This window comes from Hypanus sabinus, chromosome 20, assembly GCF_030144855.1.
Source record: "Hypanus sabinus isolate sHypSab1 chromosome 20, sHypSab1.hap1, whole genome shotgun sequence".
In the NCBI taxonomy this organism is placed as follows: Eukaryota; Metazoa; Chordata; class Chondrichthyes; order Myliobatiformes; family Dasyatidae; genus Hypanus; species Hypanus sabinus.
The window spans coordinates 12,669,662-12,696,345 of record NC_082725.1 but is presented as its reverse complement, the minus strand read 5'-3'; the positions used below and the strand labels follow the sequence as shown (position 1 = coordinate 12,696,345).

The window sequence follows — 26,684 nt, the reverse complement described above, 5'->3', positions numbered from 1 at the left end:
TTGTGCAGTAACAAAAATATTATCTTTCATACTGTAGCTTCACACAATTTTTGTTAAATTTTTTTGCTACTTGCTCCATAATAGCATCAAATTCTCTTGCCCAAGAATTACTTGCAAATGTGTTGTCATGTCAGATATTTTGATGAAGAGCCGCAATTTTATCTCTTGAATGACATTGTTAAAACATTCCAATATTTAACCTGAAAGTTTATGTAGAAAACAACACTTGCACCAGCCTCTGATGATCTTTATTGTGATATTTCTAATATTTTGGAATTTTATTTAAGACTAAATTCATTCCATTGTTGAATTCCGGAATAGCACCAAGCCCCCTGCAAACACTGAAAATGGAAGGCTGTGTTAATGAGACCAACTTTGTCATTTTGGAGGAGGGGGTCATGGCTATGGATGTCATTGGCCAGAAGATCAATGAGAAAAAGCTCACAGTGAGTACTGACATGATGTTATGTCAATAGTACATTTCAGATTAAGTTATAATCAAAAGGTACATGTCATTCTTTTCCTTATTCAAGGATAACAAGTTCTGCCACTATTAATATTGACAATATATTCAGAAAAAGAATTACATATTGAATGTCTGAAGTTACAATAATCCTTAAGGAATGCTAGTAACTTAAAAATAAGTTATCTTCTACTGTGACAAAGTGACTGAGCTCATTAATATCAAATTAAATATTTCTGGCATTCACTGATACTATGATCCATTTATCAGAACATCAACATACAGTACTATACAAGAGTGTGAGGCTCCTATATATGGGTCTCTATTGTGGACGGAGAGTGGAAAGAGGGCAAGGAGAGGGGAATTATATTGGGAAAATGGGAAGGGAAGGGGGAGGGAGAAGGAAGCACCAGAGAGTAAACACCAGAGTAATGATCAATAAACCACTTGTTTGGAATCAAATGACCTTGCCTAGTGTCTCAGGTCTGGCTGTGTCGCACCTGCGTCACCACCGCCCCTAGCACTCCTTCTCTGCACCTCCACACCTCTCTCACGGCACTCCACCCTCGTCACTCCCAACAGTCTTTTCTCTCACCAAATTTACAAACTTGCTCTCTGCTCCACGTTGACAAAGAGAGTACTTTGCAAGAGTCTTGCTATATGTACAGTAGGTGCCTAAGAGTTTTGCACAGTACTGTATCTGCAAATAAAACTATTACTTTGTATGAAGCAACACAGACAAAATGCTGGAAAAAGTTAGCAGATCAGGCAGCCTCTAGTGAGGCAAATGAACAATCAACATTTCAAGCTGAGACCCTTCATCAGACTCCATAGATGTTTCCTGATCTGCTGAGTTCTCCCTGAACTTTGCATATGTTGCTGCAGATTTCCAGCATCTACAGTCTCTCTAGTGTCACTTGTTTGTGTCAGTGATTTTTACTCCAGCAACTTGGTGATAATGGGAACATATCTGAACTGGAAGCCAACTCTCGTCATTGCCGCCTTGGATTTTTTCCATGGGTCCGAATTTCAAAATAACTATCAAAGGCTTCCTGCAGGAATAGTTGGGAGCTATCTTGCTACATGCCAGTCAGGATCCTATGGAAGAGTAAGGCTCCAATGCTATTTCAATTGGGGATTGCATGTCAGTTTCTCTAATTAAGCATGCCCTCTACAAATGATTAGTGCATGGGTAATGCAGTGTTAAAACCTACACTTTCAAAGGGCAGCAGGTGCACTTTTTTAATTGTTTAAATGCTCAATTTTTAATTGTTTTTAGGTTTGTGAGACTGGTTTTGAGGACAGAGAGGGGAGTAAGGGGTCAGGTTACAGTTTAGGACCAGGAATGTGTGGGTATCAGAGGTTAGGCTGGAGTCTAAGTCTCCACTCCACATTTGAAGACCAGCGCCGCAGACGTGGGACATCTGTGGTCGGAAGCCAGACTGGCAGAAGATGGATGAAGCCCCCCACACACCAGTGCCCCCACCCCGCAGAATGTGTAGTGACACTTGTGGGCTGCCCTCGGCACATCCTGTGGTGATTTGATTGTTACCACAAGTGACACATTTCACTGTACGTTTCCATGTACACGTGACAAATAAACTTGAATCTTGAATCAAAGTAATCAGAGCGAAGTGATAACTGGGAGGGTAATAAATACAAATGTCTTTTAAGTACTGTTTAGAAAAATAGGTTCCTCTGTCTAGAACAGATGGAGAAAGCATCAAGAAGAACACCTGAGATCAATCTTTACCATTCAGGTATAAACTACAGCTTCAGTTAAAAATGTAATAGGTCTTTCACAGAAAGCAAGTGGTACTTCAAGATGCTGATCATTACATCATTTATCAGAGCAGGAACTGGTCAATGCGAAATAAAAATTCATTAGTCCGAGTTCGTGCAAACTGCCTGTTCAATTATGGATTTAGAGGGGGCACAAATAAAATGTTGCTTATGACATTTTTACATGCTTTGGGTTAGTTTCTACATATATTTCCTCACAAATAAGTGTAGTTATCACCAATAAATTGAATCTTCCATTGGGGAAAATGACGTCAAATGCCAAACTTTACATCATCACTTCTGTTACCTTGAGCAACCAGAGAACTTTATCCTGATGTTTAATTATGGCATATTGAATGAATGGTGAAATCTAATGTGGTTTCTGTGTGAAAATCAGAGAGCATTACACAGCAGAGAATCATGCCCATCAGCCCATCATATCTATGATATACCTTGTACTGACCAACAGTAAACCCAATAGAACATAGAACAGGACGGCACAGGAACAGGACTTTTGGCTGACAAAGTTGTGCCGAACTAATTCTGTCAATCATTAAAAGCCCACTAAACTAGTCCTTTCAACCTACACAAATCCATATCTCTCCATTCTCTGTACACGCATGTGCCTCTCTGAGAGCTTCTTAAATACTCCCATCATATTTGTTTCCACAACCAAGCTTGGCAGCGCTCTCTAGGTAACTCCCAGTCTGCGTTTCAAAAAAAAATTTGCCCTGGTCCTCTCCTTTGAGCTCCTTTCAGACCGAGACCCTTCATCAGGACGTGTTTACGAAACACATGAACGGCACAGCATTCCAATGTTTTGCTCAATTTATTGAATTTAGCAGAGAACGCTAATTGAAGGAATCTAATAATGTTAAATTAGTGGACAATGACAGTCAGTATGATCACCATGACTTGTGTTGCAGGATAACACAGATGCTTTCTATGTTGCCGACTTGGGTGAAGTTATAAAGAAACACCTTCAGTGGAAGATGACATTGCCTCGAGTGAAACCTTTCTACGCTGTGAAATGCAATGACAGCAAACCAATAGTTTGGACCCTTGCTCAATTAGGGATCGGCTTTGACTGTGCCAGTAAGGTAGGATTTGGAATAATGAGCTCACTGATGCCCTTCAAATATTAAAATGTGTTAATGTATGCAGCAATGGAAGATCTCCCAAACTTTGCAGCAAATGGTACCACAGCATAAAAGCCAGGACCAACAGGCTCTGGGACAGCTTCTTCCACCAGGCCATCAGGCTGCTTAATTCATGCTGATGCAACTGTATTTCTGTTATATTGACTATCCTGTTGTATATAAAATTGATTATAAATTACTATAATTGCACGTTGCACATTTAGACGGAGACGTAACGTAAAGATTTTTACTCTTTATGTATATGAAGGATGTAAGTAATAAAGTCAATTCAATGCCTTGCTACTTATACGGTCAGTGGCCATTTTATTAGATACACCTGCTCATTAATGCTATTATCCAATCAGAGAATCATGTGGCAGCAACTCAGTGCATAAAAGCATGCAGACCTGGTCAAGAGGTTCAGTTTTTGTTCAGACCAAACATCAGAATGGGGAAGAAATGTGATTTAAATGACTTTGGCCATGGAATGATTGTTGGTGCCATTTCCTCTATATTCCTATTACATGTCGTGACCCTTTTGCCAGATCTACTCGGTGTTGTCCTGCAGCCTCTGCACTTCTCCGTGCTTCTCGTTGCCTCTGTTCCCCCACAGCTGGTTTGCTCTTGCTTCGTCCTTTCCTTTGAACCATTTCATTGTTCACCCTACATGACGGTGCTGTCCTCGTCTCCATGCATTCCTTCACATTTAACATTAAAGATTAGATTTATTAATCATATATACAGTATATTGCACATATATATAGTCAGTATGGTATCTGCCAACGAGGAGCAGAGAGCGAGTTTGTAAATGTGGCTGGAGCAAAGCATGTTGGGAATGGCGAAGGTGGAGGTGCAGGAACATGTGGCAGAGAAGGAGTGCTGGGGATGGAGATGGTGTGAGTGCAGACAGACCAGCCCTGAGACACCAGGCAAGGTCATCTGATTCTACACAGTTCATTTATAGATCATTACAGAATGTCTCTCCAGCACTTCCCGCACCCTTCCCTCTCCCTTCCCTTCTCCTAACCCTGATTCCACTCTCCCTGCCCCCTTCCCACTCTCAATCCACAATTGAAACCCATATCACAATCAGGATTATCATCACCCAAACATCATATTTTTTAAATGGCAGTAGTACAGTGCAATACATAAAATTTCAACAGTACTGTGCAAAATTCTTAGGCATCCTTCCTATATCTATTTGCCCAAGACATTTGCACAGTACTGTACTTCAAAACATACAGTGAACTGTGTTGTTTGCATTAACAACCAACAGCTTCAGGATGTGCTGGGCAGCCTACAAGTGTCACCAGGATTCCACCAGCAATACAGCAGGCCCACATCTTATTACCCTAACCCATATGTCTTTGGAATGTGGGAGAAAACTGGAGTTCCGAGAGGTAACCCACATAGTCACAGGTAGAATGTATAAGCTCTTATTGACATTGGTGGGAATTGAACGTTACGCTAACCACTATGCTACCATGTTGTCCCATGTTTTGTGGCCCAGTGCCAAAATGATTTTGCTCTCCCTACTTTACTCTGTGGCTGTTCCAGTTCTGCCCTCATCGGTTAGTTGCCCCTTTGTTCTGCCTATCTCTGTCCCTGGTTCACCCTACGTAGTCCCCTGATCCACCACCCTTGTATCCCAACAAGATAAGATTGACTCTAGACCTTACAATCTACCTTGTTTTTGCCTTGTACTTCACTGTCTACATGCATGTTCCTGTCACTGTACTTCCTGTGTTTCTCTGCATTCTGTTGTTACCCTTCTACCACTTCAATGCATTGTCGGAATGAAATTAATGAACTATAGACAGTATGCAAGACAAAGTTTCCCACTGTACCTCAGTATATGTGACAATTTTCCAATCAGTGAACTCAGAAAAATAAAAAATATTAATGGTAACTCTCTTTCTGTCCCACAGAATGAGATTGCGATGGTACAAGATATTGGGGTCCCCCCAGAGAGAATCATTTATGCACACCCCTGCAAGGAGAGCTCTTATATTAAATTTGCGGCCACCAATGGGATTCAGATGATGACATTCGATAACAAAGATGAACTTTTCAAAGTTTCACGGATCCACCCCACTGCGAAGTAAATGACAATTATCTCTTTCTCGTCTGAATCAGCTGATAATTTCAACTGAAATGTAGACAATATGCATCTACTTTTGATATTCTCTGTAGACACCTTTCTGAATTGTCGTTCACTTTTCATATGTCCTTCCATAGTGCTGGCCTTCATCTAGTTCTACATATTTCTCTGTTCTACAACACTATCTCCTGTGTTCCCCCAAAAACTCCAGCATTCATGGCAGAAATATTCTGGCTTGTACCCCCTTCCTTTCCAGGACGGATGAAGGGTCTCGGCCCAAACCATTGACTGTTTATAGAGCAAAAAATGTATAGTGAGGTTGTGTACATCCATTCATTGCCCATTCAGAAAGCTGATGACGAAGGGGAAGAAACTATTTTTAAAATATTGAGTGTGTATCCTTAGGCTCCTATACTTCCTCCTTGATGGTAACATTGAGATAAGAGCACATCCTGGGTGATGGGGGTTCTTCAAGATGGATGCTGTCTTTCTGAGGCATCACCTTTTGAAGATGTCCTTGATGCAGGGGAGATTAGTGCCCATGATGGAGCTGGCTGGGTTTGCAACCCTCTGCAGCTTTTTTCCAATCCAGTGCAGTGGTCCCCTCCATACCAGATGGTGATACATCCAGTCAGAACACACTCCACGTAATGTAGAAATTTGAGAGAGAGCTGTGTGACATACCAAGTCTGCTGCTACTCCAAATGAAATACAGACACTGTCATGCCTTCTTTGTGATTACATCCAGTCAAATCAAGTTTATTTCATTTAACTATATACCTATATATCATCAAACGAGACGTTTCTCTGAACCAGAGTGTAAAGCACAATAGTACACATAACACACAATAGCTTATGAATGTTAAGATAAAAGCTACAGATGGATTACACATGTATAAACAAACTAAAGCACATTAAATAAATATTGTAAGGCACAGAACAGATTAGTCAGAGACAATTCAAATGCAATGTAGCAGGGAGTTCAGAAGCCTCATGGCCTGAGGGAAGAAACTGTTCCCCATCCTGACCATTATTGTTTTGATGCATCACAAACTCCTGTTTGATGGTAGAAAGTCAGAGAGGATGCTGGATAGATGGGTGGAACCCTGCATACACATCACTCCTGATAAATGTCCCCGTGGATGTTCAGGAGGCACCTATGACGCTCTCAGCTGTTCTCTCAGCCCTCTGCAAGAACTTCTGGTCCAATGCTTGGTTGCTCACATACCTGATGGAGTTGCAATATTTTGCACCCAGAATAGATCCTTAGATGTTGACACACAGGAATTTGAAATTGCTCAACCTTTCCACTGCTGATCCTTTGATAAGAACTGGAGTTGGTTCCCTTGACTCCCCATTCCTGAAGTTCACAGTCAATTCCTTCGTCTTGTTAACGCTGAGTGCAAGATTGTTGTTGTGACACCACTCAACTAGTTGATGTATCTCTCTCGTCACCATCTGAAACTATACCTACAATAGTTGTGTCAGCAGCAAGTTTATAGATGGTGTTTGAGTGGTGCCTAGCAAAACAGCCGTGAGTGCAGGGAGAGTAGAACAGTGAGCTAAGCACACATCCTTGACCTCAGCAGTGTGTTCTTTGCTGAAAGATATAGCGGTTCAATCTCCCAGTAGAAATTTATTCTCAGTGGCACCGAGAGACACTAATTGTAAATCAGAGCATTCAAAGTGGATTGAGAACAGTATAAGATACTACAGTCCTTTAGTATAATTTGTTTTTGTTAATAAGATTTGTTAACCTTATTCCAGTCCTCGTATGTGAGAAATCAAAGCAAGATAGGAATGGTAAAGATCGGGAAGTGCTGAGGAACAGAGTGTGAGCTCCTTTTCATCTTACACAAACAACCAAGTGAATCAATCAGAAGCACATTTATTTTCCTTGCAGCAAGGGGAGACTAGCACCGCAGAAGTGCCGATGACAGCCTCCAAAAAAAACAGACAGCATAGTCACTCCTTTATACACAAGTGCAGCTAGCCAGACCTCAGTTCAGGGGAAGGGTACATTATGTCCTTCTGCTTCTTCAGTGTGTTTGGCATTCTTCCAGTAATACATGTGCTGGTCTGCAGTTTGTCAAGGATTCAGGTTTATACAGCATAATGTTGCACAAACATTATTAGCAAACCACTCTGGTACAATACAGGTTCCATTCTGTGACAAACAAAAATGCCATTTAGTTACCACCAGTACATGTCCACATTAGTGACTGAGAAATAAAGTCCTTAGTTCAGTGGAAATGGTGTCACAGGTAAACAGGTGGTGAAAACTGTGTATGACACAATGGCCTTCATCAGAACATAAGAAATCAGAGCAGGGGTAAGCCATCTGTCCCATCAAGCCTGCTCTGCCATTCAATAAAATCATGGCTGATTTGACCATGGACATTTCCACCTACCTGCCTTTTCCCCATCTCTTAATCCCCCTGCTGTGCAAAAATGTATCAAACCTTCTTTTAAATATACTTACTGAGGTAGCCTCCACTGCTTCATCGGGAAGCCAATTCCACAGATTCACTGTTCTCTGGGAAAAGCAGTTCCTCCCCATCTCCATCCTAAATCTATTCCCCAAATCTTGACGCTATGCCCCCTAGTACTAGTCTCATATATCAGTGGAAACAACTTTCCGGTCTCTATCTTATCAATTCCATTCATAATTCTATTGTTTCTGTAAGATCTCCTCTCATTCTTCTGAATTCCAGAAAGTATGTTCCCAGGCAACTCAATCTTTCCTCACGGTCTAACCCTCTCACCACTGGAATCAACCTGCTGAAACTCCTCTACATCGCCTCCAAAGCCAGTATATCCTTCCTTAAGTAAGGAGATCAAAACTGCATGCAGTACTCCAGGTGCGGCCTCCCCAGTACCCTGTACAGTTGCAGCATAACCTCCCTGCGCTTAAATTCAATCCCTCCAGCAATGAAGGCCAACATCCCATTTGCCTTCTTCTTGGCCTGCTGCACCTGCAAACCAACCTTTTGTGATTCATGCACAAGCGCTCCCAAGTCCCTCTGCACAGCAGTATGCTGCAATTTTTCAGCATTTAAATAATAATCTGCTCTTCCATTTTCCTTCCAAAGTGGATGACCTCACGTTGTACTCCATCTGCCAGACCCTTACCCACTCAGCTCTCTGTAGACTCTCTGTATCTGCTGGACAATTTGCTTTTCCGTTTAATTTAGTGTCATCAGCAAACTTAGACACACTACACTCGGCCGCCTCTCCCATTCGTTTATGTTTATTATGAACATCTGTTTGTCCAGCACTGACCCTGCGGCATATCGCTCACCACTGATTACCAACCAGAGTAACACCCGTGTATCAGCCAGAGCATTGCATATAGGAATTGTTGAAGACTGTACACTGGATAACAGAAACAAGGGTGCAAGTAACTGGTGATCCCAGAGCAAAAGAATATCTACACAGAGTTATTTCCAGAAGGATAATATTGGGAGATGTCAAAATCAAGATCTGAGAAACAGAATCAATTTTATTATCACTGACATATATATAATTGAATATGTAGTTTTGTTGCAGTGGTATGGTACAAGACATGAAAAAATATAAATTACAATATTAAATAAACAGACAGATAACTGAAGAGTGTAAAAGAGCAACAGTGAGGTCGTGTTCATGGACCCTTCAGAAATCCGATAGCAGAGGAGAAGCGATTCTTACAATATTGAGTGAGAGTCTTCAGGCTACAGTACCTCCTCCCTGATGGTAGTAATGAGAATAGAGCCTGTCCCAGATGTCAATCTTACACACCTTCTTAAGGCTCCACCTTTTGAAGATGCCTTTGATGGTGGGGAATCTTGTGCCGTGATGGAATTCGCTGAGTCTGTAACTAACTGAACTCTTGCAAATCTGTGCATTGGAGACTCTATACCAGACGTTGATGCAACCAGTCATAATGCTCTCCAAAGTGCATTTGTCAGAGTTTGCCAGATTCTTTGGTGACGTGCCTTCTTCGTGATTGTATTAATATGTTTGGTCCCGGAGACCCTGAGATTTGAAAAACTGCTTACTCTTTCCACTGCTGACCCCCAAGCCTGCTTTCTAATTGTCTACTGAGCAAACAAAAATGGTAAACTCCCTCTGACGTTTCAGCAGTCACACCTGTCTTCCTAATGTTGCTATCTTGACAGAATGGTTCTTCGCATTGTTGCAAATAATGCCAAGTCCCTCTTTCCCTTAAGTATGAAGTTTGGAGCGACTTTAAAAGAGTGCAGACAGCTGATGGAATGTGCAAAGGCTTTGTGTGTGGAGATCATTGGTGTAAGGTAAAAAAAAAGTATTACTTACTGAAAAACAGTTTGCAACTTTTATTCAATAGTTTATTTACAAAAATGTCAAGGCAACGTCACACTCTGTGACCATGGCAATGGGAACAACACGTGCAAGGGAATCATGACAGTTCCAAAGGGAACATGTTGTGTAATGATGATGTCTATCATTCCCTGTACAGCATAAGAAAAGTAATGGACAATGCTTGAGTTTCAACGAAGTGCTGAACTAACAGATAAGAGAAATAAATAAATTTTCCTTAAATATTCTTAAAAATATCAGTTGAATTCTAACCTAATGACTCTTCTTTAACCAGCTTTCATGTTGGAAGTTGTTGTACTGATCCACAGGCATTTGCTGAGGCCATAGCCGATTCACGCACGGTTTTTGATATTGGGGTATGTTCCTTTTGAAGTTTTATATATTGAATAATAGAAATTTTCAGAAATGTAGCAGTCATAACAATGAAAGTTTCAAATATAATGTTAATTACAGTATGAGTTACACAATCTCCTATTTGAGAATGAGAAAGGGCAGGTGACAGAAGTGTGTGTAGGGGAATACTTTTGATCTAGTAAACATAATTAGATTAGTTTCAAGATAGCTATAGAGAAGGGTAGAACTGGTCCTCTGGTTGAAATTTGAAATTGGAGGAAGACCATTTTTGGATTGAGAGATTATGTTTGCTGAAAGGGTGCTTGGTAAAGCATTAAGATGGTTGGGAGGCCTTCAGAGATGAAATACTGAGAGTACAGAGTTTTTATGTTCCCATTAGGATAAAAGACAATGATAACAGGTCTTTTTTAGGCATATTGAGACAGCTAATAACAACACACGAAATTCTGCAGTAACTCAGCAGACCAGGCAGCATCTATGGAAAAAAGTATGTTTGGGCCTATTTGAATCTGATTAATGGTGCAGTAGTGACAAACTAAAACCTAAAGTTTGGGATGTCCTTTGGTGTCAGTGATGCTTTTGTATGAATTGTCTTGACAGTAACAGAAAGTGATAAGGTTTGCATGGAAAGTGCTTGCTGGTAATGAGACAACAAATATTGGATCTTTTACATATCTTCTCCAGATGAGCCTTGGATTTCATATGAACTTGCTCGATATTGGTGGTGGTTTTCCTGGCTGTGAGGATGACAAGATTACATTTGAGGAGGTAACATGTTATGCATTAAAGTAACATTTGAGGAACAATTGATATTCAAATAGGTATACCTACTGTATGCATTTTACATATGAAATATGGGCTTGAGAGTTTTCAGAGCTGAAAAAACAGCAGACAGGCTTCTAATTACTTTTCAGGTGTAACAGTATCACTGTGTTAAATTATATGTTTGCTCTTTAAATCCTTAGATGTAATAAAGTGAATAAGTCAATGAAACTCAACTGTATGGTCTCATGTCCTAATTGTGGCACCCCATCCCAGGTAATATCCTGGTAAATCATATCCTCTCCAGTTCAGCTAAGTCTTCATATTGTGTGGCAACCAGAAGAGCAAAAAGCTGTACGATTTTATAGCATAATGAATAAAAGAAAGTACTCTGTATTCCTTCTTCACTGCCCCATTTACCTCCGCTACCACTTTAAGGGCTCCTTCCACTTTTACAGCAAGGTTCCCTGTTCCTCAAAACTTCCAAAGGCCCCACCAATCATTGTGAGGGTCCAAAGCGCATCATCTTGCACTTAGCAGCATTAAATTCCATCTACCACTGGTCTGCCCATCTTAGTAACTGATAAACTTGTCACGTGAAGCAGGAGATATAAAAAGCAGAGCTCAAAGTAGTACTCTCTCAATTTGTGCCTGTGCTACTCTCTCAGTGAGGGTATGAATAGGACGACCTGGCAGTTCAGTGTCTGGCTGAAGTATTGGTGTAAGGGGCAGGCTTTCACGTTTGGGGATAATTGGGATCTCTTCTGTGGAAGGTGTGATCTGTTCAAAAGGGCAGGTTACACCTGAACTCTGACATCTGACAAACATCCTTGGGGACAGGTTTGTTAGAGATGTTGGGAAAGGAGTTCACACTGGGTCGGCAGAGGCACGAGAGCCAAAGGATGGTGCTGTTGGTGGGCAGGTAGATGCTACGTGTAGAGAGATTGGGAAACAATTGTGGATAGGGCACAATTGCAGTCAGTTGCATGGGTTGAAAGGTGTCTACTTTAATGCAAGAAGTATCAGGAACAAGGGTGATGAAACTAGAGCATGGATCAGTACATAGAACTTTGACATTGTGGCCATTACAGAGTCTTGGCTGCCCCAAGAAGGAGCTAGATAGGTATCTTATGGATAGGGGAATCAAGGGATATGGGGACAAGTCAGGAACAGGGTATTGATAGTAATTGATCAGCCATGATCTCAAAATTGCGGTGCAGGCTCGAAGGGCTGAATGGTCTACTTCTGCACCTATTGTCTATTTCAAAATGACCAGGGAGGTAAAAGAGGTAGAGGAAGAGGCATTGCTAGTCATAGATAGTATCGCAGCTGCAGAAAGAGAGGATACTGTGGAGGGATTTTCTACTGAGTCTGTGTGGGTGGAAGTCAGAAACAAAGGCAGTAATCACTCTATTGGGAATATTCCATAGATTCTCCCAAACAGCTACAGAGACACTGAGGATCAGATCGGTACACAAATTTTGGAAAGGTACAAAAATAACAAGGTTGTTGTCATGGATATGATAATCAATATTATCAGCTTCCCTAATATTGATACCCCTTAGTAGAAAAGTTTTGGATGGGGAAGGATTTGTTATGCTTGTGCAGGAAGAATTCTTGATAAAATATGTGGTCAGGCTAAAGAAAGGAGAGGCCATACTGGACCCACTACTAGCCGCTGAGCCTAGACAGATCTCCTGGTGGGTGGGCATTTCAGAGAGTGACTACAACTTCCTGAAGGCCTTGGACAGGGATAAGAGCAGACGCTTTGAAAGTATTTAGTTGAGGGAGGGCGAATGTTGATGCTAATTGGTAATAACCTGAGGACACAAATTGGGAATAGTTGTACTCAGGGAGACATACACAGAAATGTGGAGGTTGTTTAGGGAGCATTTTCATGGTGGTCCTGGTTAGATTTGTCCCTTTGAGGTAGGGAAAGGACGGGTAAGGTGAAGGAATCATGGTTGACAACAAATGTGAAATATTTAGTCAAGAAGAAGAAAGAAGCTTAAAGTTTAGGAAGCAAGAATCAGATAGGGCTCTTGCGAGTTATGAGGTAGCTAGGAAGGAGCTGAAGAATTGACTTAGGAGAGCTAGTAAGGGACTCTTGTATTAACCTCATTGCTTAATACAAATTCAGTATGTGTGCTTTCTGTACAAATTCATTTATAACTACAGTGGTTTCTGGTTAATTAGGACACATCAGGACCAGTACATTTTGGCCCACTTAAGCGGCTGACCCAATTAGCAGAAATTTCGTGAAAATAGTTTAAAAAAGAGAAACTACTGTTTAACTGAGTAAGAAATTATGTATGTAAATGAAATACAGAACAAATTAGAACACTACAATATCACTGCATTTCTATAACACTACATGTTAGTTCCTAATTGTTATCGATGGAGGAATTAATCCAGTATACATTGCTGTGTCCTTTTGATATACTGTAAATAAGAAGGATCAGTGCAGACACCTCGTGCAGATAATGCACTGCTTTCATTGCCTTCCTGCATGAAGAAGTGTCAAAAATCACTGCTATTCAATTCAACGTCAGCCAGCCTAAAATGAATAACATAATATAAGCAAATGCAGCTGAGGCTGTTTAAAAACTGTTGACTTTAAGCACAGAGTCGTTTTTAACAACCACACAAATGCATACAATTGACACTAGTTCAAAGCTATTTCTTCCTGCAAGTCTGAATTTTCATTGTAATGTTCAAGATGATTGTCAATACCTTCAAATTCCTCGTAGTCCTACCTTGCAAAAGTGGTGAAAACATTTCATTTTCATTCCCAGCTGTTTCTTGCATCTCCAAGCCAGAGTGATTGAAACCATAGTAAGCAAAATTGTCTTACTGCTTATTTCTTACCAACCATCAGTGACAAAAATCACTACTTTTTGAACACAAACACACACAACTCATGCTATTTGAAAATTGTTCGCTCTAAGCACAGTGTAGTGTCTAGTGGCCATACAAGTGAATGCAACTGATGCTAGTTCGAAACTGTTTAGCAACAGTCTCCTGTTCCAATTACGCGGCATAGTGTCCCAAATTATCAAAGCGAATCTCAGCTCAGTTTTCGTTCTTTGCAAAATGTCCCAACTAAACAGCTGCCCCAATTGACCAGATTCCACTGCATATAAAGTGCTGGAAATTTGGTAATAATATCTAATTGATTTTCATGTTGTAGATTGCAGCAGTGATCAATCGTGCATTGGATCTTCACTTTCCTGAAGCAAGTGGAGTGAATGTAATTGCTGAACCTGGCCGTTATTATGTGACATCTTCACTTACAATTGCTGTGAATATCATTGGAAGAAGAATTACTATAGATTCAACTAACTCCAATGGTAAATTCTTCCATAAATCACCAACTAGCTACGGTGATCTTCTGCGCTCAATACTGTATGAGGGAACGATGGGTGATACATTCCAATGCCTTACCACCAGAAGGAGATGTGGTAGGGGAAGTTTTGTATTCCTCACAGGCAAAGGATGGAAGATTCATGGAGATGGCTGAAATTCCTGGTCCGCTTCTTAAGACCATAGACGTTCTGTTATTTGGCCCATCAAGTCTTCTCCACCATTCCAACATGGCTGCAATTTTCTTTTTACTACTTCACTATTTTTTGTTCTCTTTTTGCAGTATTGTCCTGTATAGCTACCACAAAACAACAAATTTTACAGCATATGTCAGTAATAATAAACCTGATTCTGCTTGTCCAATACCCCTTTCTAGAAGATTATTGGGCACCGTGGTAGTGTAGCAATTTGCACAACACTATTGCAGCGAGGTATTGGATTTTGGAATTTAATTCCAGTGCTCCCTATATGCAGTCTCTGTACGTCCTCCCTGAGGAAAGTGTGGGTGTTCTCTGGGTCTTCCAGTTTCTTGCCACGGACCAAAGATGTACTGGGTAGTTGAAGAGGTCGTTGTAAATTGTCCCGTGATGAGGTTAGGGTTAAAATCCAGGTTGCCGATGGTGCTCAAAGCCAATTCCACACTGTATCTCTAAATAAATAAATACTGAATCTCCCTCCACTACTGTTTCAGATGATGGACTGAAGTACATTCGTGAATTCCACTCACCGAGTCGGAAAATAGGCGATGGAAGCCACAGACATTGTAACAAAAAAAGCAGTGGACATACGAATGTTATCCTGTTGCAGCCTTTCACCAATCTCCTGGCTGACAGCCCATACTGGGAATTGTACATGTGTGACCAGGAAAAGTGTGTCAGTTGTTTTTTCCTAACATGTGAGATTATCTCCAAAGAGTTAGCAATCACAAAGAGCAATATTTACTGTATGTATGATACAAATGCATAAAAAGCTGGTTCCACTGCATACTCTCTCTACTCACGGTTCAGGATGTGCAGACCAGCTAGCAGGTATCATCCCCATGCCGAAGAAGTCTTCAGTTGTCCTGCCTAAATGACAACCGTCCCGTTGCACTCACATCCACCATCATGAAGTGTTTCCAGAGGCTCATCATGAGGCATATCAAGACCCTGCTGCCCCCTCACTGGACCCCCTGCAGTTTGCATACCGTCCCAACCACTCAACAGATGATGCCATTGCCACCACCCTCCACCTGACCCCAGCCCACTGGACAAAAAACACACATGTTTGGCTGCTGTTCATAGACTACAGTTCAGCATTCAACACAGTCATTCCTCAGAAACTGATTGGAAAGCTGAGCCTATTGGGCCTGAACACCCCCCTCTGCAACTGGATCCTAGACTTCCTGACTGGGAGACCTCAGTCAGTCCGGAACGGGAGCAGCATCTCCAACACCATCACACTGAACATGGGGGCTCCCCAGGGTTGCGTGCTCAGTCCACTGCTGTTCACTCTGCTGACCAACGACCTTGCTGCAACACACAGCTCGAACCATATCATCAGGTTCGCCAATGACACGACCGTGGTGGGTCACATCAGCAAGAACGAAGAGTCGGCTTACAGAGAGGAGGTGCAGTGGCTAACGGACTGGTGCAGAGCCAACAACCTGTCTCTTAATGTGAACAAAACGAAAGAGATGGTTGTTGACTTCAGGAAGGCATGGAGTGACCACTCCCCGCTGAACATCGATGGCTCCTCGGTAGAGATCGTAAAGAGTACCAAATTCCTTGGTGTTCACCTGACGGAGAATTTCACCTGGTCCCTCAACACCAGCTCCATAGCAAAGAAAGCCCAGGAGTGTCTCTACTTTTTGCGAAGGTTGAGGAAAATCCATCTCCCACCCCCATCCTCATCACATTCTACAGGGGTTGTATTGAGAGCATCCTGAGCAGCTGCATAACTGCCTAGTTTGGAAATTGCACCGTCTCGGATCGTAAGACCTTGCAGCGGAATGTGAGGTCAGCTGAGAAGATCATCGGGGTCTCCCTTCCTGCCATCATAGACATAGACATTTGCATCCGCAAAGGAAACAGCATTATGAAGGACCCCCTGCACCCCTCATACAATCTCTTCTCCCTCCTGCTGTCTGGAAAAAGGCTCTGAAGCATTCGGGCTCTCACGACCAGACCATGTAACATTGGTCCAAGCTATCAGACTCCTCAATACCCGAAGCCTGGACTGACACCTTGCCCTACTGTCCTGTTTATTATTTATTGTAATGCATGCACTGTTTTTGTGCACTTTATGCAGTCCAGTGTAGGTCTGTAGTCTAGTATAGCTTTCTCTGTGTTGTTTTTTTACATAGTTCAGTCTAGTATTTTTTACTGTCTCATGTAACACCATGGTCCTGAAAAACATTGTCTCATTTTTACTATGCACTGTACCAGCGGTTATGGTCGAAATGACAATAGAAGTTGACTTGACTTGACTTGAGGATAGCCATATTTTTAAAAATAGCAGAACGAGCCCTTTACTTTCCTTCTTAAACATTAATGTTACAAAGCTAATCTCTGAAAAACAGTACATGGATCTTATGTGTTAATTCTCTTTTCTAGATGATGAGACTGAGACCAAGAAAACCATAATGTACTATATAAATGATGGTTGGCATGGATCTTTAAAATTTGAATATATTCCATTAAAACCAATAGCATTTAAGGTAAGGATTCACAAAAATAATGTAAGAAAAATGCCGTTAAGTCTTTTTGTAAGCACACCTATCATCTAGGCAGGCCAAATCTACTCCAGCAAACTACCAGCCCATTGGTTTACTTTCTTTCTTTTTCAATCTTTTTATTAAGTTTCATATATTAAAAAAAACATAACATAGTATTGTATTAAATAGGTTATGAATACCTTAAATTTGAAATTAAATTAGTAATAAGATAACAATATCTTATTAAACTATCAGCAAAAAATGAAAATTGTACAATAATCAATCTAACCTATATTAATTATACATGAAAAAGATTAAAGATAATCATCAAAAGAAAAAAATATATAAAATACAGAAAAAAATGTATATTAAGAAATAGAAAAAAATAAACCTAAACTAACATGGGCAATAATAATAGTTTATATATATATGGTAGTGTCAAAAACTCCGGAACTCCATACCAGAACAGAATAAAAAGAGTAAAGGTCCGGAATGAGCCAAATTAATTCATATGAAAATATCGAATGAACGGTCCCCAAGTTTCTTCAAATTTAATTGATGAATCGAAAATAGTACTTCTAATTTTTTCTAAACTTAAACAAGAAATAGTTTGGGAAAACCACTGAAATGTGATAGGAGGATTTACTTCTTTCCAATTTTGTAATATAGACCTCTTGGTCATTAATGTTACAAAGGCAATCATTCGTCTAATTGAAGGGGAGAGTGGACTATCATCTTCATTTGGTATACCAAAAAAAAAAATTGCAGTAATAGAATAAGGTTGTAAATCAATATTCCAAACTGAGGCAAATATGTCCTTCCAATAATTATGTAAGGTAGGACATGACCAAAATATGTGGGTCAATGAAGCCACATCTAAGTGACATCTGTCACATTGAGGATTAACATGAGAATAAAACCGAGCAAGCTTATCTTTAGACATATGAGCTCTATGTACGACCTTGCATTGTATTAAAACATGTTTAGCACAAATAGAAGGAGAATTAACCATTTGTAAAATTTTTTCCTATTTTTCCGTTGATATATTGTGTTGAAGTTCTTTTTCCCATTCCTGTTTAATTCTATCCGATACCTCTGGTTGTATCTTCATAATCATATTATAAATAAAAGCCACTAATCCCTTCTGACAGGGATTTAAAGTAAAAATCATATCTGAAAAATCTATCAAAGTTAAATTAGGAAAGGATGGTAAAACTTTATATAAAAAATTTCTAATTTGTAAATATCTAAAAAAATTAGATTTAGGTAACTTAAATTTGTTAGAAAGTTGGTCAAAAGACATTAAACTACCTTCAGAAAAAAGATCACGAAAACATATTATACCTCGGATTAATGCTATTAAAATGATGATTTTGCCAAAATTTTTATACTTATTTCAAGCCTTACCAATTTTTATTCCTAAATCGTTTTTTGATAACATTGATTCAAAAGTTTCCTCATTTGTGTGGCAAAATAAAAACCCCAGATTAAGTAAAAGACAGTTACAGAAATCTAAAAAAGATGGTGGTTTAGCCTTACCCAATTTTAGATTTTACTATTGGGTGAATAATATTCGAAATTTAATATATTGGAAATTAGATTTAGATTCACCATTGTGTCCACAGTGGGTAAATTTAGAATGTAATGATGCACAAGGATATTCTTTATTTTCTGTTCTTGGCTCTTCTCTTCCTACTGACTTAGTTAAACTTAATAAACAGATATCTAACCCTACTGTCAAACATACATTACGAATTTGGTTTCAATTTCTTAAGTTTTTTACTTTGAAAAACTTTGTTCTTAATAGCCCTATCTTAACTTTTTTTTTAAACCTTCTTTAATAGATCAAACTTTTAGTATATGGTAAAGGAAAAGTATAATGTTTTCGTGATCTTTTTTCTGAAGGTTTACTTTCATTCATTAACAAGACACATATTGTTGATGTTATCAAGCATTCTTAACTCACCAATGGTCTGTCAAATAATGGCCAGAAACAAATCTCTGGAGTTACCCAGCAACTCTGATAATTATGGAGAGTGAAATAAAGTTAATGTTTCAGGTCAATAATCCTTTATCTGGGGGCTACCTTCATGTGTAGTGGGCACACCTAAAACAGAACTTCCTTTTAAATATGGAATATTACTTATTCCATGTCTAACTTGCTGTTTAAAAACATTCATGTTAAGTCCGTGGAAGGGGTAGATTGTGTGGGTCGAGGGGAATTGTGAAAATCCCAAGTGCAAGCTACAATGTAGGTGCCCATCTAGCAATGGCAAGTCCAGTGTGCTAGATGCCATCTTCCGTAGTTTCTCAGTTCCTGGTGTGGAAAGTGTCTACAAAACTTGTACCAAGTCAAATCTCCTGCATTTGGTATTCTCAATAAACTTTATTCTGAAAATTATTTTTACGTGGTTTTAATAAAATTAAATCTAATTTTTAACCAGTTACAGAATATTTGTTACTGACAATCAATATTAAGGCAGAGCCTGCCAGCTGCTAAAACCAGCTGCAGGGCACACAACCAGTGATCGAGGTTCCCAATTAAAGATCATGCTCGAGACCTTACCAATACAAGCATGACCCAGGGGTAGCTACCTTTAGTTAAAGTGCAGTGGAAGATCTGCCCCAATATTTCCAATATAGAACAGGTGGTAGACAAGAGGTTATTGGTACAAAGGATTGGAACCCATAAGCAATTCTTCAAGAGGATGATTAAAATGGCCATCTACTAATTATATATTAACATAAAGGACAGCAACACACACAAAATGCAGGAGGAACTCAGCAGGTCAAACAGCATCTATGGAAAAAGAGTTAACAGTTGATGTTTCGGACTGAGACCTTTCCTCAGGATGGCGAATGGAGGGGGAAGAGGCGAGCTGGAACTTAACTAGTGAAGCCAGGTAAAGGGTAAAGGGCCGTAGAAGAAAGAATCTGATAGGATATGAGAGTGAACAAAAGGAGAAAGGGAAGGAGGCAACCCAGGGGGAGGTGAGAAGAGTTAAAGGTCAAAAATGGAAATAGAGAAAGGTGTCAGGAGGAAAGTTGTCCACTGCAAGGAGAAATTAGTGTTCATACCATAAGGTTGGAGGGCACCCAGGTGAAGTATAAGGTGCTGCTTCTCAACCCTGAGGGTGGTCTCGTTTCGGCACAAGAGGAGGCCATGGATCAACACGTCGGAAAGGGAATGAGAAATGGAATTAAAATGTTTGGCCACTGGTGGTGGATGGTGCAGAGGTGCTCCATAAAGCAGCCCCCCAATTTGCAACAGGTCTCACAAATGTGGAGAAAACCGATCGATGAACCCAGCAGATTTACAGGTGAAGTGTTGCCTCATTGGAAGGGACATTTTGGGGCCCTGAATGGAGGTGAGGGAGGAGGTGTATGTACAGGACAGTGCTTGGAGGGTGATTATTGGAGAGGGATGAATGTACAAGCAAACTGCAGAGGAAATGATCCCTGCGGAAAGAGGAGAACGGGAGGGGGAAGTAAAAATGTTTAGTGTTAGGATCCCTTGGCAGATGGCAGAAGTTGCAGAGGACTGTGTGTTGGAAGTGGAAGTAGGTAAGGATAAGAGAGGATAAGGATCACTGTTAAGGCAGTGGGAAGATGTACGGGAAATGGAGGAGATGTGGGTGAGGACAGCATCAATAGTAGAGGGAGGGAAAGCCTGTTCTTTAAAGAAGGAGGATATTTCCAAAAGCCAATTCCTGGCAACAGATTCGGTGGAGGCGAAGAAAAGGGAAGAGCATTTTGACAGGAGATAGGGTGGGAAGAGGTATAGTCAAGATAACCGTGGGAATCAGTAGGTTTATGAAAGATGTCAGTCGACAGTTTGTCTCCGGAAACCCAGACAGAGAGATTGAGAAAGGGGAGTGAGGTGGTGGAGACGGACCAAGTGAATTTAAGGGCAGGGTGGAAGTTAGAGGTGCTATTTTTTAAAAGTCCATAGAAGATGAAAAGTGTTGATAGCAATAAATGATAAAAGTGGCAACATTCAGATGACATATTTACGTTGCCCAACAACGCAATGTTTGATTATGTCCAAGTTAACAACTGACCTGATACTTACTTCCTGCAGAAAGTCAGCCCAGACCAACAACTTTTTAGCACAACACTTTGGGGACCAACTTGTGATGGCTCTGACTGTGTCACGGCTCACTACGAGCTACCTGAGCTGGAAATTGGAGACTGGCTGCTCTTTCAAAACAGGGGAGCATACACGATCACGCTGTCAAACAAGTTCAATGGTTTTCCAGGCCCCATTGCAAACTTTGTAGTGACCAAAGAAGCCTGGTAGGAACAAATTCATTTCCTTCCCATTTGAATTGAGAATGTGATTCAGTAATGTGTTACATTTCAACCCACGTTTGTTTTACACCTTTCTCTGCACACAACTATTCAACTATACATGAGAATTAACTTGTCACTTTGTTCCCAAAGGGAAATTCTCCAGAAGATAAAGAAGGAAAATCAGCATCCAACAGAAGAGCAGGTCCAAGTAGAGCTTTAATTGCTAAGAGAAGCTGAGGATAATTTTCATCAATCACCACCAACGTTTAAATGTTGCACTATTCTGAATTCTCAAGTTAATTTTAAACTGCTCTCTGTCACATTTCTATTATGTTAGAAATTAATAAACTTTTAGTGTTTAGTTTACCAGAAGCTGTTCATTAAATTTCCAATATAATGACAATTTTTCAAATTTCCCTAGGATTTATTTCTCAGGTAAGGGCAAAACAAACAGAATTCCAAAAGCATAATATTTTACCACTTGAAACGGTCATTGTTCATTCTCAATGCATCAAGGAATCAAATTAGTATAGTAGTACATAATAAAAACTAAATGGTGTAAATAATTATGTTAGATGTTATGTACAGTATGCGCAAAGCAAGAACGGCAATAGTGTCACATGGTTAAACATTTTTACTGAGTCGTATTAGTAATAGCCGTCTAACTGAGTGGGAGCTAAGAACCGATCCCACCAAAACAAAAAGATGCGCTGTCTCCAGTGCAGCTGTGTAACACCGAGTTCGGCAGTCCTAATTCACTTACCAAGGTGACGGTGTGACAGCTCACCCCATAACCAGCTCAAATTTCATGGACTAGTTGTGAGTGTAAACAAGTAAGGAGATTGGTTACCAAGTAGCCAGTATCATGGGCTGTGAAATTAGCGCCCCCTTCTTTGCTTTGGCTGTCTACATGTGTAGATGGTTGAATTATGCTGTTTGCTCAGTGAAGCATAAGAGCATTAGAAATGGGAACAGAAATTGGTCTGCCATTTGAACATGCCGAATTTATTATCCTTCTCAACCCCATTCTCCTACCATCTCCTCGTAACCTTTGTCATCCGGACTTACCAAGAACCTATCAACCTCTGCTTTAAATATACTCAAAGACTTGGTCTCCACAGCCTTCTGAGTCAATGAATTCCATAGATTCTCCACCCTCTAGCTAAAGAAATTCCTTCTCATCACTCTTCTAAATGAATGTCTCCTTTTCCCAGACTTACCCATGAAAAGAAACCCACTGTATATAAGCCTTTCAATATTCGATAGGTTTCACTGAGATCCCACCCCCACCCCCTATTCTTCTAAACTCCATCAAGTACGGGCCTAGAGCCATCAAACGCTCCTCGTATGTCAACCATTTTATTCTGGAAATCATTCTCGTGAATCTCCTCTGGACCCTCTCCACCTCCAGCACAACTTTTCTTAGATAAGAAGCCCAAAACTGCTCACAGTACTTTGTGAGGTCTATCCACTGCCTCATAAAGCCTCAGTACTACATCCTTGCTCTTACATTCTAGTCCTCTCAAAATGAATGCTAACATTGCATTTGTCTTCCTTACCTGCAAGTTAACCTTTAGGGAATTCCCCACAAGGACTAAGTCCCTTTACACTTCTGATTTTTAAATTTTCTACCTGTTTAGAAAATCTGTTCCTTCTACAAAGGGCATGATCATAAACTTCCCTCTGCTATATTTCCATCTGTCACTTCTTTGTCCATTCTCCCAGTCTGTCCAAATCCTTCTGCAGACTCCCTGCTTCCTCAGCACTACTACCCCTACACCATTCTTTGTATCATCTGCAAACTTAGCCACAAAACCATCAATGTGTAATCCAAATCATCGATAAATAACATGAAAGATGGTCCCAATACCTACCCCTGTGAAGCACCACTAGTCACCAGCTGTCAACCAGAATAGACCCCCTTTATTCCCACTCTTTGCCTCCTGCCAGTGAGCAAATTTTGATCCATGGCAGTATATTTCCTGTAATATCATGGGCTCTTATCTTGTTTAGCAGACTCATGTGTGGCACTTTGTCAAAGGCCTTATGAAAATTCAAGAAAACAACATTTGTCTATCCTGCCAGTTATTTCCTCAAAGAATTCCAACGTAATGGGAACATATCTGAACTGGAACCCAACTCTCGTCATTGCCGCCTTGGATTTTTTCCATGGGTCTAAATTTCAAAATGAGTAGCAAAGGCATCCTGCAGGAACAAAGTAATCAGAGCAAAGTGATAACTGGGAGGGAAATAAATACAAATGTCTTTTAAGTACGGCTTAGAAAAATAGGTTCCTCTGTCTAGAACAGATGGAGAAAGCATCAAGAAGAACACCTCAGATCAATCTTTACCATTCAGGTATAAACTACAGCTTCAGTTAAAAATGTAATTGATCTTTATCAGAAAGCAAGTGGTACTTCAAGATGCTGATCATTACATCATTTATCAGAACAGGAACCGGTCAAGGAGAAATAAAAATTCATTAGTCCGAGCTCGTGCAAACTGCTTGTTCGATTATGGATTTAGAGGGGGCACAAATAAAATGTTACTTTTGACATTTTTACATGCTTTGGGTTGGTTTCTGCATATATTTCCTCACAAATAAGTGTAGTTATCACCAATAAATTGAATCTTCCATTGGGGAAAATGACGTCAAATGCCAAACTTTACATCATCACCTCTGTTACCTTGAGCAACCAAACAACTTTATTCTGATATTTAATTATGGCATATTGAATGAACGGTGAGATCTAATGTGGATTTTGTGTGAAAATCGGAGAGCATCACACAGCATCAAAGCAGGACCTTCGGCCCATCATATCTATGATATATCTTGTACCTACCCACAGTAATCCCAAAAGAACATAGAACAGGATGGCACGGCAACAGGACTTTTGGCTGACAAAGTTGTGCCGAACTAATTCTGTCAATAATTAAAAGCTCACTAAACTAGTCCTTTCAACCTACACAAATCCATATCTCTCCATTCTCTGTACATGCATGTGCCTCTCTGAGAGCTGCTTAAATACTCCCATCATATTTGTTTCCACAACCAAGCTTGGCAGCGCTCTCTCGGTAACTCCCAGTCTGCATTTCAAAAAAATTTGCCCTGGTCCTCTCCTTTGAACTTGCTGCCTCTCACCTTTAATATATACCCTCTAAAATTAAACCTTTTGACCTTGGTGAATAGGATATAGGCTGTCTATCTACGCCCTTCATAATCTTATAACTTCCTATCAGGTCTCCCCTCAGCTTCTGCTATTCCAGTTTCCCAAATCCCTCTTCATAGCATAGGCAACATCCTGATAAACCTCTCCAGTCTCCACATCCTTCCTGAAATGGACAACCAGAATTAAAGGCAGTATTTCAGATACGGGCTAACCAGAGATTTATAAAGCTCCAACATAACTTGCTGACTCCTGAACTCAATGCTGCTATTGTCAAAGACTACATTGCCATATGATTTCTTCACTACCCTATCAATGACGATCGACTACGATTATTTTAAAATTACAAATTAGATCCACATGGCCTTGTGCTTGCTACATAAATCTGGTTACTAGTTTTTGAAGTAAAGACCAACAGATCCACATCCCACAGCTCAGTGCTCACCTTATTGGCTGCTTTTACCTGTGCAATTATCACGTCAAAAACTTGACACTCCCACCCCACCCTCCTATTTAATTATAAAGGCAACACGTACAAACAAGCTGGATGAACTCAGCAGGTCGGGCAGCATCCATTGAAACAAGCAGTCAATGTTTCAAGCTGAGACCCTTCGTCAGGACTGACTAAGTCTCGGCCCGAAACATTGACTGCTCGTTTCAATGGATGGCGCCTGACCTGCTGAGTTCATCCAGCTTGTTTGTACGTGTTGATTTGACCACAGCATCTGCAGTGTACTTTGTGTTAATTATAAAGGCAAATGTCTTGGTTAATTAAAATTATTCTCATTCTCTTTTTTTAATTTTTTTTAATTGAGTTTTCAAATAGGTTATATAGAAAGAAAAAAAATCAACTCCCCCCCCCCTTATCCCCTCCCCCCTAACATATCCCTACAGAAAAAAAAGAGAAAAAAAAAGAAAGAAAGTAAGAAAGAAAGAATGTCTGGATATCGGAAGATCCTCACATGCTCCATGGAGTTCATAACAGCTTTAATATGAGTTTATTTCTTTCCCCAGATAACCAATAATTTTATCTTCAGAGCACCTATATATATCTTTTGTAAATAAGGGTGCCAAATTTTCAGAAATATTTCATATTTATCTGTTAAATTATGTAAGTTTTTCAAGTGGAATGCAGCTAAAAACTTCATTCTTCCAATGATCTATACTTAAGTATGAATCTGATTTCCAAGTAATTGCAATAGCCTTTTTGGCTACTGCCAATGCAACTTTTATGAATTCTTTCTGATATTTATTCAATTTGGATTTTGATTTTATCCCTTCAATATTGCCTAGTAAAAATAATGTTGGATTATGTGTAAGTTGTATTCCAATAATTTGTTCCAGTTAAGCTCTTAAATTTGTCCAAAAAGGTTGAATTTTAAAACAAGACCAAGTAGAGTGTAAAAAAAGTACCAATTTCTTGATTACATCGAAAACATTGATCAGATAAACTTCAGTTTAATCTATTTATTTTTGATGTGTAATATATATTTGATGTAAAAAATTATATTGCACTAATCTTAGTCGAACATTTATTGTATTTGTCATACTGTCAAGACATAATCTTGAAAAACTTGTTTCATCAATTTTAATATTCAAATCACTTTCCCATTTTTGTCTTGACTTATGAATTCCTTGTTTAATTGCCTGTTTTTGGAACAAATTATACATACCAGAAATATTTTTTTTAATTTTTCCTTTATGAATTAAAGTTTCTATTTCACTAGGTTTCAGCAATAACATTGTTTGACCCAGTTTATCTCTTAAATAAGCCCTTAATTGGAAATAACAGAAAAGAGTGTTATTTGATATTTTATATTTATTCTTTAATTGGTCAAATGACATTAATATACCTCCTTCAAAACAGTCTCCTATATATCTAATCCCTTTTTGAAACCAGTTATAATATATATAAAACTAAATTATTTGCCATTATTGAAAAAAATTCAAGAGGATCTTGATAAATGGATGATGTTACCAATAACATTAATATGTAGAGTCAAAGCTGTAAAAATGAATATATTCCCTAGATTACAATATTTATTCCAAACACTACCAATATAATTACCGCAGAAGTTCTTTCAAGAGTTAAATAAATGCGTGAGGAAATTCCTTTGGAATGGTAAGATGTCAAGAATATCGTTGGAAAAATTGACATGGAAATTTGACCTAGAAGAGTTACAATGACCAAATTTTAAGAATTATTACAAAGCGAATCAACTTA

At 39.7% G+C, this 26,684-nt stretch overlaps 1 protein-coding gene across 1 annotated transcript; it reads left to right on the top strand.

Annotated features, from left to right (window-relative positions):
* The first annotated feature begins 347 nt into the window (after positions 1–347).
* Positions 348–21,300, top strand: LOC132378652 (ornithine decarboxylase 1-like). Its single transcript, XM_059945764.1, has 9 exons — positions 348–446; positions 3,172–3,345; positions 5,313–5,485; positions 9,646–9,780; positions 10,101–10,182; positions 10,865–10,955; positions 14,140–14,292; positions 16,900–17,003; positions 21,082–21,300. Exons 1-9 carry the CDS (start codon positions 348–350, stop codon positions 21,298–21,300), a joined length of 1,230 nt encoding a protein of 409 aa, XP_059801747.1.
* The last annotated feature ends 5,384 nt before the right edge of the window (positions 21,301–26,684 follow it).